Here is an 18,701-nt window from a genome sequence, read left to right on the forward strand (position 1 = left end):
TCTTTCCTCTTATTCAGGTCATCCCTTATTTCTTCTAGCAGTTTGTAGTAGTTTTCTTCAATTAAAGCACTGTTTCTGTTTGTCATTATTATACCTAGGTACTTTATCTTTTTGACTATCTCCATCGAAGTTATCTCATGCAGTTGTTGCTTGGTAGCTGCATCACAGTTCTTTGTTAGTAGTTTTGTTTTTTTGTAATTTATTCTCAGGCCCGCCACCTTCCCATATTCTTGAAGGAGTTTTAGAAGTTCTTGACTAGATTCTTTTGGGTCTTCTAATATGAACAATAGATCATCGGCGAAGGCCAGCAGTTTGTATTCCTGGCCTTTTATTTTCAAACCTTTAATGTTTTCATTTTGTCTTATTAGGTCATTAAGTGTCTCTAGCGCAAAGATAAACAGTAAAGGCGACAGGGGGCAGCCTTGTCTTGAGCCTTTTTGAATTTCGATGCTTCGAGTTAGGTCCCCATTTATTATCTGGGCATGTTGTTTTTCATATATTGCTTTGATCATCTTTCTAAACTTATCGCCACACTCCGTTGACTCTAGTTTTTGCAAAAGGAAGGACCATGATAGATTATCGAAGGCCTTTTCTGCGTCTAGACACATTAATGCTAGTTGTTTCCCTGGTTGGAGTTCATAATACTCTAACACATTAATGACCGTTCTTATATTGTTTTTCATTGATCTTTTGGGTAGAAACCCTGATTGGTCATGATGGATTGTTTGTGTTAAGACTCTTTTCAATCTGGTAGCCAGGATGGTTGCAAATATTTTATAATCTATGTTCAAAAGTGATATGGGTCTATAATTTTTTATCTGGTTCTTCTCCGTCTCTACTTTTAGGTATTAGTGCTATGGCTGCCTGGTTCCATGAGTCGGGTACTTTCCCTAGATCCTCTACATTCTGGATCACCATCTTCAGTGGAGATAGCAGTTGTTCTTCAAACACTTTAAAGAATTCCGCCGGTATGCCATCTGGGCCCGGTGGTAGTGATCTTGATTGTCTGGAGATCCATTGTAATAGCGGGAGATAGCGGGAGATAGGGTTGCCGGCTCCGGGTTGGTAAATAGCTGGAGATTTTGGGGGTGGAACCTGAGGAGGGCGGGGTTTGGGGAAGGGAGGGACCCCAGCAGGGTCTAAGCGGCCATTTCCTGATCCTTTTGTGTATGTTTGCTTGTAAAATCCCCAGCACGGCATTAGGAATGTGGTTGCGAGATTACTTGAGAAATACAGTAGCAGCAAACCCATCCTCATCAGGTATCTCGTTTGTGTCCTTTGGAATGGGAGGAGGGGGGTCCCAAATGTGGTTTTCCTTGGCGGGAAGGTGTGATGGAAGACAACACAGGAGAGAGGCCTGTGGAGAGGATAGATTTGTGTGTAGATCCATGGCCTCATTAGGGGCTCGCTCCAATTACCAGGATTTGTGTCCTTTGCCTTCTTGTGTCAACAGTGTATCGGTCGCAGCAGGGATCCCGCCTAATCTTTCCCTTCCTGTTTCTTTTTAGATCTTGAGTCGGGGATATTGGGTGCGAGTGCCGTGGCCTGGGGGCTAGCCCCCCCCCCCCCCGCATCTTAATTTGGATTAAAGCGGATCTCTCCAGGAGGATTATCGGCAGAGGGACCTTCATTTTTCCCATTTCTTTCGGAAACTTTCCTTGCTGAAGTACCCCGAAGTCCTGTCCCACAGTCATGTGGCCTCTACAGCTGTTCTTCCTCACAATGCTCTTGGCGCCAACGATCCACGGTAGGTGGCATGGAAGGACGTGGAGCTTTATCCATCTCTGCTTGCTCCCCCCCCCCTCCGGCGGTAGAAATAGGACCCAACACAACGTTTTATTTTTCAATGACTGTGCATCTCCCACTAATTTGCAGCTCTGAGCAAAAGGGTATGGATTATACTGGAAACGGGGCATGTCAGATCATTTTAAAAAGGGAAAAAAACACATAGTAACAAATGCAGGATCCATAAACTCGCTAGCCAGGGGCAAGCGCTCTTGGCCAATGTATAAAGGCAAAGAAATTGACGTTCTTTCAAGCATTCTGAACATGGGGAAAGGCTCTGGGAAGCGGGGTGGGGGGGGGGTTGGTGGTGATCACAAATGATTCCTGGAAAGTGAGCCAAGCCCAGAGCTGTGGGTCGCTGGATCAGCAGCATGAGATTTAGACTGAGGCTACCTTGTGTGGAATCATGGGTCATTCAGATGTGCATTTGGCCACGGCCTCCAAAGGGGGTGCTGAGAAAAATCAGGATCAGCAGACATGTTTAAGTTATTGAGTTAATTCACATGTTCAGAACAATGGACTCCACCCCATCCCCCCAGGGCCAAATAGGGACGCAGGATTCTTATCTCACTATGGAGGATAATTTTCTGCCCCGAAGCCTTTCCCCTCTGCTCTAAACAAGCTGATTGCAATGTGGATGGCACCTCTGCATCCTTTAAAACATTCCTTACAACACCCCTCCTGCCTTCTGGCTGGGATAAAAAGACTCGGAGTTCTCCATTCCTATTCATGGCTGAGGAAGGGAGCTTTGACTCTTGGAAGCTTACCCACTAAAACTCTTGTTGGTCTCTCAGGTGCTACTGGACTTGAATGCAACTGTTTAAATTATGTAAACAGAGTAAGTTTGCACCCGCTTGTTGATTCTGCATCAAACTATTCTGTTTGTTTTTTTTAATGCAATTTTGTTTCATCTTCTTATGGTTGGACCTTTTATTCAGTCAAGGGAAAGGGCATTGGTGGATAGTGCAGCCCTGACCACTGCATGGTGGGGCTTTGGCTCTGAGGTAGAGCATCTGCTTGGCATGCAGAAGGTCCCAGGTTCAATCCCCAGCATCTCCAGTTAAAAGGATCAGGTGATACAAAAGACCTCTCCCCGAGACCCTGGAGAGCTGCTGCCAGTCTGAGTGGACAATACTGACCCCAACAGAGTGGTCTGATTCAGTTTCAGGCACCTTCATATGTGTTCATGTGCTTTTGCAAGCATGACAGGTAGCTTGGTTTTGTTTTGTTACAAAAAAATGAAATCTCAGAAGGCCAAATAAGGCACCTGGTGCCATTTCTGTACTTTTCCATGGGAAGATTTCCGAATGCACAAAAGCTCTCAAGAAACGTTTTGTGGATTTTCGTAAAGTAACCATCATAGCAGTAAGAACTATCGTGATGTTCTTTTGAAATGTAAAAGAGGGAAATTCAGGATTTCACCGTACTCCAGATCAGTATTTTTTTTTGGGGGGGGGGATCAGCTGTATATTATGAACCTTTACGGAAGCAGAATGTTTCCTGTCTTCTTCTGGTGGGTAGGTCCCAGAAGATGATGCTGGGGTCTCATTGCTCCAGTTATGTGCAGGATCCTGGTATTTCCATTAACCAACATATGGTGCTCTGGGGAAAGCTCAGTCTGGGTTCAGAGACCGGTTGTTTGGCAACTGTGCACTGTTAGTCTTCCCTGAATTCAAAGGAATTGCCGATCTCGTGTGTATTTGCATAGCCATCACCTCTTCAGTGAGGCTAGGAACACTCAACAAGTAAAACTATTGTATGGTTGCTTCTGTTTAACATGCAGAAGGCAGGCTTTCAAATAATATGTAATTCTTTTCCACATTGGCTTAAATAAAAACTACATTAATTGCCGAGAGTGAGATTTATGGCAGGCACGTCCCATTCTATTGAGAGAGAACATTTTCTAGCATTAAGCGAAGAGCTTTTCTCCCCATTGATCACAAATCATCAACACTGGAGCACTTCCATTGTTACACAACTGCACAGGGCTATAGATGGGTTTTCAAAATTGGACTACGTGATTGTTGTGGATGGTGAAGCTATCAATGGTCACGTGTAATGTTTACCCTCAGCCTCCTGGGAGTGAGAGGGGGGTCGTCTTGTGGGGACCAAGACCTTCTCCCCAAAGCCCCTTATCTCTCCACACATTCACAGTCCCATCTCCTGTCACTTTTGCCCCACCTCACTCAGCTAGGGGCGGTGTTTACCACAGCAGCCCTTTGTGACCCCCCCAGAAGGTATTGCCAGGAGTTGCTGGAACCCCGTGGACAAAATGCCACAATTAGGTGCAGGGGCTGCAGTTTGGTGAAGTGGTCACTTCTCCCTGTTCCACCGGTGGGACTTCCCGGGCACAGCTGGCAGCCCTGACCTGGACAGCCCAGGCAAGCCCGATCTCGTCAGATCCCGGAAGCTAAGCAGGGTCGACTCTGGCAAGTCCTTGGATGGGAGGCCTCCTTGGAACACCAGCAGTCTGGAGGACAGGGGCAGGCTTGATTCAGCCACCTCTCTGAATATCGTCCAGGCCCCCCAGTGGGGGTCAGTCACCAGAGGTCGCTGTAACTTCCAGGTGTGCACCCACTCACACATGCACATATTACAATACCAAAAAGAGAGAGAGAGAAGAAACTCTGCTGGTAGAAGTAGGGCTGCCAAGTCCCCCCGGGGGGCGGAAATCCCCCCGCCCCAGAGGCCCGTTCCTTGACGCCGGGGAATTGGGCCCCGGGGGGAACCCCGCCCCAGCATACACGTCACAGAGAAGTGATGTTATGACGCTGGGCACGCTGGGGGCGGGGCCACGGCCATACAAGGGAAAACTCTATGCAAAGCGTGTGCGCACACACACACCGGGAGCCACCCCAGAGTCTCCCGCCGGCAAGGTAAGTTGGACTTGGCAACCCTAGGTAGAAGATGGAGGGGAAGGGCAATTTTGCCCAATTCTCCAGTTGTCCTGGGAATGGGGCAGTCCTTACTCTTGGGAATAGGCTCCTCCCTCTGGAACAAGGTCGGTTTCCTCAGATCAATCCAGGAAGGGGAGGGGCCTATCCCCTGGGAACATCGCAGTCTTACTGGCCTTGTTGCTTGAGCAGGACGTGTTTCACAGGCACTCTGTAGAGCACAGTGATCCAGGAATGAGAAGAAGAGAGGGAGAAGGGAGAGACCCTCCCTCTTCATTATTTTGAGCTGCAGTTGGTGGCAAACCACAAATGAAGCCGGTGGCACTGGGAGATCCCCAGCAGCCAAGGCTGTGTACGCAGACTCCCACCGGGACCAGCCTGTGGCTGGAGGTCGCCTCCCCAACCAATGCACATCAGGGGAAGCGTCTGAGTCTGCAAGGAGACTGCGGCGGCGCTGCAGACCCAGCAAACTCCCCGGTCTCAGAGGACCCGGCATGCGGTGGAACAGAGAAGCCGGGAGCCTCTAGCCCTCGCCAGAATCATGGTAAGCCCTTACGAGGCCAAAAAACCTAGACTGGAGGCGAAGGAGGGCAGGGTGGTAGACTGGGGAAAACCCCCAAGCAACCCCCTGAGCTATTCAGGGAGGATGAAGAGGAAATTATTTCCTGGGGCTTCCAACCTCCCCAACCTGGGACAGGCTGGAGTGGATTAAAGAGCCTCCCCCCCCTCCTTTTTCCCCTTCAGAGAGAAAGTTCCCATGGAACAGACAGGGAGCTAGAAGGCCCAGGGAAGGCCATAGAAGGACCGGGGAAAGGGTGGTGGCCATCTTGGTTCTCTGGAGCCTCATGGCAGACTTACTTTCACTTTCACTCCCAGGCAAGCAAACAGAAAATGGCTGCCAGTCAGACCTTCCAGTTCCCACAGAAAATGGCTGCCAGTCGGACCTGCCAGTTCCCTGTTCCCAGAGCTGAATAGCCCAAGCTAGTTTCATTTGTTGAGGTCTCAGAAGCCAAGCAGAGTCAGCCCTGGTGGTTGAGCGGGTTCATCAGCCAGCATAAAAGACTGTGTTTTTTAAAGCTCCACAATACAACCAGATAATCCCTACTAAAGAGGACCATCTGTAGCAAGTAATGGGAAATCATCAATGATGAGGCCAGGCGGCCTTCCCTTGGGAGAGGATGCCAACACCTTCTCCTATAGAGAAGACCCTGTCATAGCCACCCAATAGACTTCAGGTGACGGAGAAGGCCCTCTAATGATGACCATTTTGTTAGATCGCGCTAACAAAGGACTCTTAGAGTGATTCAGCAAGTGATTCAGCTTTATTGGAAGTAACGAACAAGCACTCAACTCAGTAAGAAACCAGAACAGAAAACAGTGGGAGCTTATGCTCCTTTTAAACATAACCGGGCTAATGTAGCCACGCCTATTTACATTTAACAACCAATGAGATTGCTAGGATAAAGGCCAATGGGAGTCTTTCCCTCCTAGGGAATGGTATCGTTCTGATTGGTCGCTGTTACGAAGCGACCAATAGGAAGTTCGCTCAGAGGAGCCCTGGTCTGGCTTGAAGCTTAACATTGAATGTAAATGGGCCGATTCAAGTGAGGATTCCGATACATTACAATTCCTCCCCCCTAAGTTAAGACAACACCATCGTTTAAAATATTTACAGTTGATCGATAATACATACATTAGTCAAAACCAAATACTTTATTGCAGTCATAATCAGCCAGGTACGATGGCGCTCGCCGCTCACGCTGAGACCTGCGGGGCTGTGCAGGCTCAGAGGGTAAGTTCTGCTGGGTGTCAGCCCTAGGTTCTGCGCAACCTGTATCAGGCTCACTTACGTCTGGGTTAGTGGTTCCGAGGCCAGGGGTATGCCCTGTCATCGGGACAGTACTAGGTAGGCCCGTACTCACCTCCATGTCGGGAGGTCTGAAATCAAAGTCTGAGGACTCGGCCGTTGGAGAGTCGGCGCTGTCCTTCGCCCAACGTCTCTTAAGCTGGTCTATGTGGCGCCGCCACTTTCGACCATCGGCCAGCTGTACCACATACATGCGAGTGCCAATACTATCTGACACCACCCCGGGAACCCACAAGTGCCCAGATGCATAGTTCCGTGCAAACACTTTGTCTCCCGCCTGGAATATGCGCACACACGCTTGCCCATTTCTTTGGTCAGGCTCACGATCGTTCAGATCTGGGTGCAGTCTGTTTAACCTGGTCGTTAGGCGCCTCCCCATTAGCAATTCCGCAGGACTTTTGCCCGTGACACTAGATGGCGTAGTGTGCTGTCTCAATAGAAAATCAGCCAGCCTGACATTCCAGTCCCCCTCATTAAGTTTGCTCAGGGCCTCTTTAGCCGTGCGGACCATCCTCTCTGCTTGCCCATTAGATGCGGGGTGGAATGGTGCTGACGTTACATGGCGAATGCCATTGTCTGCTAGGAATTTACCAAACTCCTGGGAAGTGAATTGTGGCCCGTTATCACTGACCAGTGTGTCCGGCAGTCCGTGTGATGCGAACAGCCGGCGTAGGGCATGAATTACCGCCAGGGAAGTGGTTGCGTGCATCAGAACCACCTCCAACCATTTTGACATTGAATCGACAACAATTAGGAACATTTGCCCTTGTATGGGGCCAGCAAAATCAATGTGGACCCTTGACCAGGGTCTACCTGTGGGTTCCCAATGCTGCGGTGGCGCCTGAGGGGGGTCAGGTCTATTTTGCTGACATTTTGAGCACACGTGAACCCACTCTTCAATCTCTGCATCCAGCCCCGGCCACCACACATACCCCCTGGCTAGTGCCTTCATGTGCACCATGCCAGGGTGACCTTCATGCAGGGAATCCAACACAGTCTTTCTAAGTTTGTCGGGAATTATCACTCTGTTCCCCCAGAGAATGCACCCTTTCGAGATTGAAAGCTCCTTTTGGCGGGCTTTGTATGGCCTGAATTCTGGCTCTAGGCCCCCTACCGGCCACCCCCTCCAAACCCAGTTCAGCACTCTTGACAACACGCTGTCCTTAGCAGTATGGTTCGCGATATCCCTGGATGATACCGGGGGTCGAGGAAGCTCCTCAATTGCCAAGACCTCACAGGCGGGGGCAGGGTCTGCGCCAATGTCAGGCACCGGGCACCGGCTGAGGGCATCCGCATGCCCAATCGCTTTCCCAGGCCGGTGCTCCAAGTCAAAATCGTAAGCCTGCAAAAAGATCGCCCATCTAAGCATGCGTGGGGACATGATATTAGGCAATTGCTTATCGGGCGCAAAAATCCCCAGTAGCGGCTTGTGGTCAGTGACCAGCAAAAATCGTCTGCCAAAAATAAAATCATGGAACTTTTTGACAGCCGCTACCAACGCCAGACCCTCCTTGTCTATCTGGGCATAGTTCCGCTCTGCCGCAGATAGTGATCTAGAATAAAAAGCGATAGGCGCTTCGCTCCCATCAGGCATCAGATGGCTTAAAACTGCGCCTACTCCAAAAGGTGAAGCGTCAGCAGCTAACACCAGGAGCTTGTGTTCATCATAATGCGTGAGTACGGCATTAGATGTCAGCAGCTCCTTGACTCCCACAAAAGCCTTTTCCTCGGCCTGCCCCCACTTCCATTTTGCCTCCTTGTGCAAAAGCGCGTGCAAAGGGGCCGCCACTGATGCCTTATGCGGTAAAAACGCATGATAAAAATTCAGGAGTCCTAAAAAGGATTGGAGCTCCTTCTTACTCACCGGCCTGGGGGCGTTTTGGATCGCGGATACCTTCTCATCCGTGGGGTGGACTCCCTCTGCGTCAATGCGAAACCCCAGGAAGTCCACACTTTCCACCCCGAGCGTGCATTTTGAGCGCTTAACTCTGAGACCGGCATTTTGAAAACGCCTGAGGACCTCTTTAACCCGGTCCAGTAGTTCCTGTTCAGACCCGCCCGCAATCAGCACGTCGTCAAAATAGGGCACTGTGCCAGGTACCCCCCTTAGTAGACGTTCCATGAGGCCCTGAAAAATCCCAGGTGCTACGTTGACCCCGAATTGCAGCCTGTTCACTTTAAAAGCCCCTTGGTGGGTTACAATTGTTTGGGCCTCGGCAGCCTCCGGGGTGACAGGCAACTGCTGGTATGCCTGGGCCAGGTCAAATTTGGCGAAAATCTTGCCACCCCCCAGGGAAGCCAAAATGTGGCTTATTACCGGGACCGGGTACGAATGTTGCTGCAGCGCCTTGTTAATCGTACATTTGTAATCGGCGCATAGTCGTATGGACCCATCTGATTTGACAGGGGTTACGATCGGGGTCTCCCATTTGCTGTATGGTACTGGCTCTAAAACCCCTTGCTCAACTAGTTTGTCAATCTCTTTTTCCACCTTATGTTTGAGAGACACAGGTACTTTCCGATACTTCAACCTAATAGGTTTGACTGACGGATCTAAGTCAAACGCAACCGGGGGGCCCTTGTACCTTCCCAACCCTTCGGCAAATACATCAGGGAACAGGTCGTACAGCATGCCCCATTTATTTTCAGACATCCTGTTAATCCCAGAAATACCGATGCCCAATGGCTCAAACCAATCTAACCCTAGCAGGTTAACCCGGTCTCCCTCTGCAATCAGGAATGACAGTTTAACACATTTCCCCTTATACTCAACAGTAACAGAGTCCCGTCCGGCCAAGGGAATTCGGTTGCCCTGGAAGTCGGACACTCTGGTTCCCGCAGGCTGGAGCCGCCGCCGGCTTCGGTTCGGGAACAACTGGCGCCAGGACGCGGCAGAAATCACCGTCACGGACGATCCTGAGTCCACCTCCATTGTACAGGGTCGGCCGTCGAGGAGTGGAGTCACGGTGATCTTGCCCTGGCTGCTGGTGCGATTTACGGCCGATGCGCTCGACAAGGTCGCCGTCAACTGGCAGCTTGCTTCCGATGCTGAGGAACGGGTCTTGCCTTGGGTGCTGACTGGAGTGCCCCTCTGCGCTGACCGGTTGTTAGTTGAGGGATCCTTCTTCGCTGATCTGCAGACTCTGGCCAGATGACCACGCCGCCCACACGCTCTGCAGTCGACATCACGAGCCCAACAGGAGCCGCGCTGGTGCTTCCCGCCACAACCGGAGCAAGGCTTGACGTTGGTAGTCTTCGCTGGGGTCCGCTTGCCTCGAACCGCGTTGACGTCATCATCCGCGTCTTCGCCCTCGCTGTCTCGTTGAGCGTGTATACTGGGCTCTGCCACCCGCTGGCGGACCTCCTTCGTGGACTTCTCCGCTGCTTCCGCGGCCACGGCCTCTTCGTAGGCCACTGCCCAGGTCAGGGTGGTGCGGGCGAACAGCCTCTGTTGCAGCCTTTCATCTTTGAGACCGCAGACGAGACGGTCTCTGAGGGCTTCCTCCACGTTGTGGAAATTACATGGCCGTGCGGCTTTGCGAAGGGCCGCCACGAAATCTGCGATGGTCTCGCCTCCGGCCTGGTTCCGCTTGTAAAAAGCGTGCCGGCAGGCGATCTCCGACGGTTGTGGAGAATAGTGAGCCTTAAGCTTCTCCGTGATGTCAGCGTAGGTGACAGTCTTTATATCAGTTGGGGCCACCAACGACCTGGCTATGTCGAAGGTCCCCTTCCCGCAGGAACTCAGGAGGCATGCTCGTTTCTTCGCCTCATCGGTGATGTCGTGGGTCTCCAGATGGAACTCGAACCTGGACAGGTAGGAGTCCCAGTCTTCTGAGGAGGGTTCGAAGCACTCGAACTTCTGGCTTCCAGCCATCGGGGGAGACTTGGGCACCGGAGCTGGTGGCGCCTCCGCCGGATCGGCTGCTGTGCTCTGCCCGGGATCGGCTGCTGTGCTTTGCCCGCTTTCTTCCGAGTCCGAAGTGTGGATGTCCGCAGGGCTGCCTACCTGCTCTAACATCCCATCCTCGTCGCCAATTGTTAGATCGCGCTAACAAAGGACTCTTAGAGTGATTCAGCAAGTGATTCAGCTTTATTGGAAGTAACGAACAAGCACTCAACTCAGTAAGAAACCAGAACAGAAAACAGTGGGAGCTTATGCTCCTTTTAAACATAACCGGGCTAATGTAGCCACGCCTATTTACATTTAACAACCAATGAGATTGCTAGAATAAAGACCAATGGGAGTCTTTCCCTCCTAGGGAATGGTATCGTTCTGATTGGTCGCTGTTACGAAGCGACCAATAGGAAGTTCGCTCAGAGGAGCCCTGGTCTGGCTTGAAGCTTAACATTGAATGTAAATGGGCCGATTCAAGTGAGGATTCCGATACATTACACATTTGGTGCTTAGACAGAGCTTTCTCGTGAACTGGGCCCCAAAACAAAATTGCAACCAATGGAGAATGAACAAAATAAGGAGCAACAGGTTCCTGTAACGTGCACCTACTAACACTATTGGAGCCATGTTCTAGACCAGTTTTAGTTTCTGAACAGTCTTCAAAGGTAGTCCCAGGTACAGCATATTAGCAGTAGTCTAATTCTGATATCACTAAGACATAAGTGACCATGGCCAGATCCCACCAGTCTTTCAACTGGTAAACCAACCACAGGTAACCAAAGGCGCCCAGGAGCCACCAGAAGTAGCAGTAAGACCAAGAGCATCCCCAAGCAATGAACCTGCCTTTTCTAGGGGAGTATAGCCCCACTGAATATCAATACAACACCCGCCCACCCAGGTCAGTCATCACACTTCAGTTTGCTCATTTCACATTGCAGATACCAAAGCAGCAGGTCAGAATCTCCACCAGCTCCCCAAGGTTAGATGGAAAGAACCACGTAGCTACAGTGGGGCATCTTGGGGCTAAGCCCCCCAACTTACTGGCAGGGTCCCCCAACTTTCCATCCAGCCCAGAGCCCCTGAGTGGTGGAGGGTACGGGGAAGGAGCAAAGTATTCCTGTGCAGCTGTCTGGCGCAAAGAGCCAGCTACAATGGCCATGCAGAGCCAGAGAGCACCTCTCTTTCCCCCCCAGAAAGTCTGTTTCATTGAGTGCCCATGAGATTTTGTATTGTGAAAAAGGGAGAAAAGTACTTCTTTCTCTGCCTTCTCTATCCCATGCATAATTCTGTAAACCTCTATCATGTCACCCCTCAGTTGTTTGCTGCCTCGGTGACCTTGTGAGGGCAGAAAGGTGGTATATTAATTTTGTAAAATAAAAAATAAATAATGTGCTCTTCTTCTTCTTCTTCTTCTTCTTCTTCTTCTTCTTCTTCTTCTTCTTCTTCTTCTTCTTCTTCTTCTTCTAAATGATGCTGATAATTGAGGGATTAAAGACTTCCCTTTTTGATTGGTGATTATTTTTATTGTTAACACTGCTGTTTTCATTCTTTGAAAGTTTTTATAACCTGCCCTGAGGATCAGTTTCCATGGTGGAAATATGGCGAGGGTTTCCAGACCCCCGGTGGAGGTGGGGGTCCTCCACTGACAGGCCCCACCTCCCTGCCACCGATCAGCTGGCTGGTGGGGAGGACTTACCCCCCAAAAGAGGGGGATCCATCCAACGTGCCTACGTTACTGCCCATGTGACCCAGAAGTGATGTCATCATATCCGGGACGTCTTGCTGTTTATGACTCCGGTTGCAAAAACAGGAAAGACAATAAGATAAAATAAGACATCCAGGACATCAGGGTGACAGTCTAGTATTTAGGCAAAAACTCTATGGTAAAAGTCAAATTTACCATAGAGTTTTTACCCAAATACCAGATTGTTGCCCCAATGTTCTGGACAGGGTGACATCATTTCTGGGTCATGTGGGCAATGACGGAGACACGCCACTGTACATTAGATGGGCCTCCCTGCTGCTTCTAGTAAGTGCACCAGGAGGGACCTGTGGCAACCCTAAGTATGGAGTATAAATGTTGTAAAAGAAATAAACCGTCCTGTACTATGCTAAGCTGTGTCCAGGATACTTGGGGAAGGATTTGGCACAAGATCCCCGCTAGTTTGGACCATCTAGTTCAACAGGCTGCTTCCAACAGTGGCCATAAAAGCATTGTTCCTTCCTTCACCTTTTGACTCCAGGAGTCTGTATTCAGATGTAAACTGCCTCTCAACCTGGAGGTTCCATTTAGCTGTTGTGGTTAATAATCGTTGATGGAACCTGCACTTTGGGTGAATTTGTGTAATCCCCTTTTAAAGCTGTCTAAGTTGTTGGTCGTAATTGCATCTTGGGCTAGCAACTTTTATATCAACCCTTTTCCGCAGCAGGTGGGGTTCTGAGATTGTTTCCACTGTGAGGACATGGGGCAGTTGTAGCTTTCCCCCACCCCAGATGAAGGATGCTTAGAAATGCTTTTGTTCTTCTGGAGTTTAAGACTGTTTGTTATATTTCCTTCTCATCTCTTAAGGTTTATAATGTTGGTTTTAGTTTACTGGTTTTTATGGGATTCTATCATTTCTTGATGCCTTAATGCATTTTTATTGTACATCATTGTGGGAACACTTAAAAAAGGAGGAAAGATTTATATATACTGTAAGTAAATAAAAGTCACCTTTCTACAAAATGCCCTTAATAAATCTGTTTTGCACTCTGTTCGTATTGGTTTAATCCACCCAGTTAATCAAATTTATAAATGGAACAACAGTTTTGGATTCCGCGGATCTGAGAAATGCAAAACGCATTCCATTTACAGAGCGCCACAAATATTCGCTGTAACTGTTCTGTAGCGTGGCGTGTTTATTTCTCGTCGGGCGAGCTAGCCCATCTGTTTAATATCTCCATTTGTGCTAGCTGGTTGCAAGTATTTTTAATCAGGCATGGACTGTGTTGTGTTGTTAGTTGTCTTGTGTTCTGAAATGAGGTGTGGGGTTGATTTCCATGTTCTGTAATAAGAAGTTTATATTGCCAGAATGTTTATGAGGGAGAATAAAAATCAGTGGAAATTGTACAGAGGGAAGAACATGTTTAGTTTTGACATTACCTTGATGGGATTTGCCATGACAGAGACGGGAGTCCATCAGCCAACATATGGTGCTCCAGGGAAAGTTCAGTCCAAGTTCAGAGGTCAGACCTGTGACAACTGCACAATGTTAGTCTTCCATGACTTCAAGGGAATCGCTAATCTCATATGTATTCGCATAACCATCACCCCTACTGTGGAGTTAGAAACACTCAGAAAGTCAAAGTATTGTGCGACTGCTTCTGTTTAACAAGCAGAAGGCAGGTTTTAAAATTATATGTAATTGTTTTCCATACTAGCTTAAGTAAAAACTACATTAATTGCCAAAGTGAGGTTTATGACAGGCATATTCCATTCTATGGAGAGAGAACATTATCTAGCATGAAGTGAAGAGCTTTTTCCCATTGGTTACAAATCAGAAATGTCGGAGCATTTCCATTGTTACATATCTACGCGGGGCTATGGATAGGTTTTTTTAAAAAATAGGTCACACCCAATGTTCCCTCTAAGCTGAGTTCGTGCTTGCTAGTTCACAGTTTTTTAGACTCCGGCTCACACATTTTTATCTTAGCTCAGGAAGGAGGGCCCCGGACCAAACTAATTTATGCAGTAGCCAAATGGCTCGCTCACAACTTTAATGCCAGTAGCTCGTAAAGTAGAATTTTTGCTCACAAGACTTCCCTCTAACATTGGTCACACCCAGGGCTATTTTTGGGCAAGAACACACAGGAACGGAGTTCCAGCTGGCTCCTGAGTTGGCCACGCCCAGCAGGAACTCATTAGCATAATAGGCCACACCCAACAACAGAAACTCATTAGGATTGGCTACATTAGGGGTGTGTGGCAAATAAACATGCAAAGGAGTTCCTGCTACAAAAAAAGCCCTGGGTTTTGACAACAAACAAGGTAAACAGAATAAGAAGCAAAAGGTGGGTGTGGCTGGATGAGCACACTTCTGGTAACATGGGGGTGCAACCTAATGTGCTAATGAGCGGTGCTGTCAGGGGTGTGGCCCAATATGCTAATAGGTTCCTGCTGTTGGGTGTGGCCTATTATGCTAATGAGTTCCTGCTGGGCTTTTTTTTACAAAAAGAGCCCTGGTCACACCTAATGTGTACCCTCAACCTTTTGCATATGAGAGAGCGACCAAAACATTGTCCCTTACCTCTCCAAACATTCCCAGCCCTATTTGCTGTTGCTGTGCTCCCACACCTTGCTCAGATAGGGCTTCTCTCCTCATTCAGTCATGATCACTGAGTGCCAGCAAAGCCAGCTTAGGGTGAAGGCATTGTTTTCCGGGCTGGCCACATGAGTGCTCCCAGCCAATTGGATTGCAATTGTCTACCATCTGAAACAACTTCATAGGGAAATTGGGGGGGGGGGTTGCCCCTGCTTTTGCTGCGACCCACAAAAAAACGCATGTTGTAGCATAGCATTTTTCTAAATAAACATCAATTTTAAACCAGCCAACAGGGGCTGACAGATGGTGTAACAGGGGGTGGGGTTGCGGCTCCTTCCTGGGTCACCTGGAGGGTAATAGGGGCTCACAACAAGCTGGGTGAGGCCTCCCCCCCAAAGCACACCGCACAGGGGACATCCACCTTTCTTTGGGTCAGCCAGCCTTGCTGCAGACTTGCACAGGCAGTTCGCTTTGCTCCCACACCCTCCATTGCTCCCACTCCCGTCTGACTCGCCCATGTCGCTGGCCACTCCCAGCTCCCTTCTGCCATAGTCTTAAGGGCCCGTCCCAAGAGTGGGACCCACCCCATTTTTCCAGCATCTGCCCGCCAGGCACAATGTCCCCACGGTCCTAGCAACACTCCTTTACCTCCAAGAGCGGCTGAGATGGCTAACCAGCCCCTTCACTACACCAAACTTGAGAGCCAGTCTGGTGTAGTGGTGAAGTGCACGGACTCTAATCTGGGAGAACCGGGTTTGATTCCCCACTCCTCCACTTGCACCTGGCTGGATGACCTCTTGGGCAAGCCATAGTTCTGATAAGAGCTGTCCTTGAAAAAGAGCAGTCTCTGTCAGAGCTCTCTCAGCCCCACCTACCTCACAGGGTGTCTGTTGTGGGGAGGGGAAGGGAAAGGAGTTTGTAAGCCGCTCTGAGACACCTTCGGGTAGTGAAGGGTGGGGTATAAATCCAATCTCCTCTTCTTCTTCTTCATGCCCAGCCACAGACCTCCCACAAGCTGACTTTCAGCTTCGAGCACTGCCTGGCCCTTCTAGGCCTCCTTCTGGGTTATAGCCTCGCCCTGTGTTTTAAATATTATAAACTTGCCTCAGGGAGTGCCCTCCTGCGGGAGGGATATGAACTGTGTAAAACTAGACATCCCACAACTCCCAGATAAGTGCTAATATTTACCTCAGTTGTGTGTTTCTTTCTGAATAAACTTTGTTCTTGTTAGCTTTTATAAAGCTACCCATCTTCTGCCTTTCGGTTTTACCTCAGCTGCCAATCCAGGCTCGGATGGGTTTGTACCCGGGCCCTGATTCTGTCCCCTTGGACCTTTTATAAGTTCCACCGGGAAGCCCAATGCAGTGGGGTAGCCCAGTACACGTATGGAGATACTTAAGGATGTACATCAGTTGTCCAGGAATGTGTGTCTCCTGTGAGCAACGAAGATGTAACACTGGCATATCTCCAGCAGATAGGATTACTACATAAAATGTGGAGCCTGCTCTAAGAGCCTTTTCATTTCCCTCCAAAAACCAGAGATAATTTCTGTGTTTTGGAAAAAGGCGTCTCACTGTCCTGCGGGAAATGTGACACGAGTGTTAATTTCCCCGTGAAAATCTTTCTGAGAACTGGACCGCACATATGCGCTTCAGTGGCCAAAAGCATGCTCCATTTCATTGTGCTTTCCGAGTCCCCGATGAGCTGCGGTTGCTCATTGTCTTGCTGGATGAGAGAGGTGAGAGGTTCACTACTCACCGCTTGGGGTCATCTGTGCCAATTAGGTTTGTTAATGTGGTGCATCAGATTTGCATACTTAATGCCCCTGGCTTGCATAATATGCAAATTATGCTGACTGAAGTTGAGAATATTGGCTAGGGCAGCCCTACAATGAGGCTGAGGATATGTTTAACACAAAAAACAAAAACAGGTTGTAGTGGTTAAGGACTTAAGAGCAGACATGCTGAATGAGTCCAGTTCTCTGTTTCCTACAGTGGCCAACCTGATGCAGGGCATGAAGAGACCAAAGCCACACCTGCGACTGTTGGCCCCCCCACACACACACACTTGGCATTATTGCCTCTGAACATGCAGATTCCCTTTAGCCATTGTGGCTAATGGCCATTAATTGGCCTCTCCTCCATTAATGTGTCTAATCTTTGCTGAAAGTCAGCAAAACTACCCTTCCGTGGTCGGTCCCATGTCCCAAGGTGGCAAGCTCCACGCGTTATTTGCCCTTTGAGTGAAGAAGTACTCAGACCCGGACAATTTCATTGCATTCACATGTTCACTCATTATGAAAATGAAGAATATTAACCATTAGGTAACTTACCAGTTGGTTTACATCTACTCCTGTTGATTACAGCAGAGAAGCTGGAGAAGGATCACAGAAAACATCTCAGGGCCTGATTGTTTGCTGTTGCCGGAATTGGTTCAGGCTCCCTTTGGAGACAACAGCAAAGTTTATCTGGGAGAGAAAAAAATGGAACAAGGCCCTACATCCTGTGATCTCCTTAAAATATTTTAAGGGGGAAGGAAGGGTGTGGCCTCAGATACCTGAAAGACCAGACTTCATTACCTACTCTTCACCTACTACATACATAAGAACATAAGAGAAGCCAATGTTGGATCAGGCCAATGGCCCATCTAGTCCAACAATCTGTCACACAGTGGCCAAAAATACCAGGTGCCACCAGGAGGTCCACCAGTGGGGCCAGGACACTAGAAGCCCTCCCACTGTTGCCCCCCCCCAAGCACCAAAAATACAGAGCATCACTTGCCCCAGAGTCCCTATCTATACCTTGTGGCTAATAGCCACCGATAGACCTCTGCTCCATATGCTTATCTAATGCCTTCTTGAAGCTGTCCATGCTTGTAGCTGCCACCACCTCCTGTGGCAGTGAATTCCACGTGTTAATCACTCTTTGGGCGAAGAAGTACTTCCTTTTATCTGTTCTAACCCGACCGCTCAGCAATTTCATGGAGTGCCCACGAGTTCTTGTATTGTGAGAAAGGGAGAAAAGTACCTCTTGCTCAACCTGCTCTTTCCCATGCATAATCTTATAAACCTCGATCGTGTCACCTCTCAGCCGTCGTTTCTCCAAGCTAAAGAGCCCCAAGCGCTTTAACCTTTCTTCATAGGGCTCCTTCACTGGACCTTCTGACTTGCTTAAGCACCATTGAAAATTATTTCCACTTTTGAAAATGTAAAGATCATTTTTATTTTTCTTGGGGAGGGGCAATAGCTCAGTGGCAGAACATCTCCTTTGCAGACTGAGAGTCCCAGGTTCAGTCCGCGGCCTCTCCAATTAGACTGGATCAGGTATGAACAGGTGATGTGAAAAACCTCAGCTTGAAGCCCTGAAGAGCTGCTGGCTGCATAGATGATACTGACTTTGATGAACTGATAGTCTGATTCAGTATAAAGCCGCTTCATGTGTTTGTGTGTTTTGCTTCTCTCAGCTTTTCATACAGAGATGGGGAAGTGATAAACACTTCCCTTTACACACACACACACACACACACACACACACACACACACACACACATATATGGAGGAGAGGGGCTCAGCTTTTATTACATGACTGTTGTTTTGGGGGATAAGTTGGGAATTTACAAGAAATGAGATTCTTTCCCCTAAAGTTATTTCCTCGTGAAAGCCTAAGAAGCAGAAAACACAGGCAGAACTGCCAATCGATGCTGCGGGGGGCCCTTGGCTAAAGTAAACCCAGAAGAAGCCATTCCTGGCAATAGGGAAGCAAACCATTCCCGGATGCTTCCATGACCTGTCACTCACAGCTTCGACTTCCCTCACTTGACTGCAGCAAAGGGGAGGTGGAATGGGCCAGTTCCTACAACCTAAATTAAGTAGAAAATTGTCTCTGTGTTTTGCCTTCTTCCTTTGGGTCTTGACGGGCTCAGGGCCTCCAACTTTTTTGAGCTCGTGGGTGCCTTTGGGA

The 18,701-nt window shown here is 48.9% G+C and overlaps 1 protein-coding gene across 2 annotated transcripts in view; it reads left to right on the forward strand.

The window, feature by feature from the left end:
• Positions 1-1,589: 1,589 nt before the first annotated feature.
• Positions 1,590-18,701, forward strand: part of ADGRL3 (adhesion G protein-coupled receptor L3) — a 643,333-nt gene continuing 626,221 nt past the window's right edge. For both annotated transcript variants that reach the window (XM_015412493.1, XM_015412494.1), the window contains exon 1: positions 1,590-1,747. In XM_015412493.1, the coding sequence (XP_015267979.1) occupies positions 1,693-1,747 (55 nt within the window). In that variant the 5' untranslated portion in view covers positions 1,590-1,692. The remainder of the gene's footprint in view (positions 1,748-18,701) is intronic.

This window comes from Gekko japonicus, unplaced genomic scaffold (assembly GCF_001447785.1).
Source record: "Gekko japonicus isolate JY-2015 unplaced genomic scaffold, Gekko_japonicus_V1.1 scaffold74, whole genome shotgun sequence".
In the NCBI taxonomy this organism is placed as follows: Eukaryota; Metazoa; Chordata; class Lepidosauria; order Squamata; family Gekkonidae; genus Gekko; species Gekko japonicus.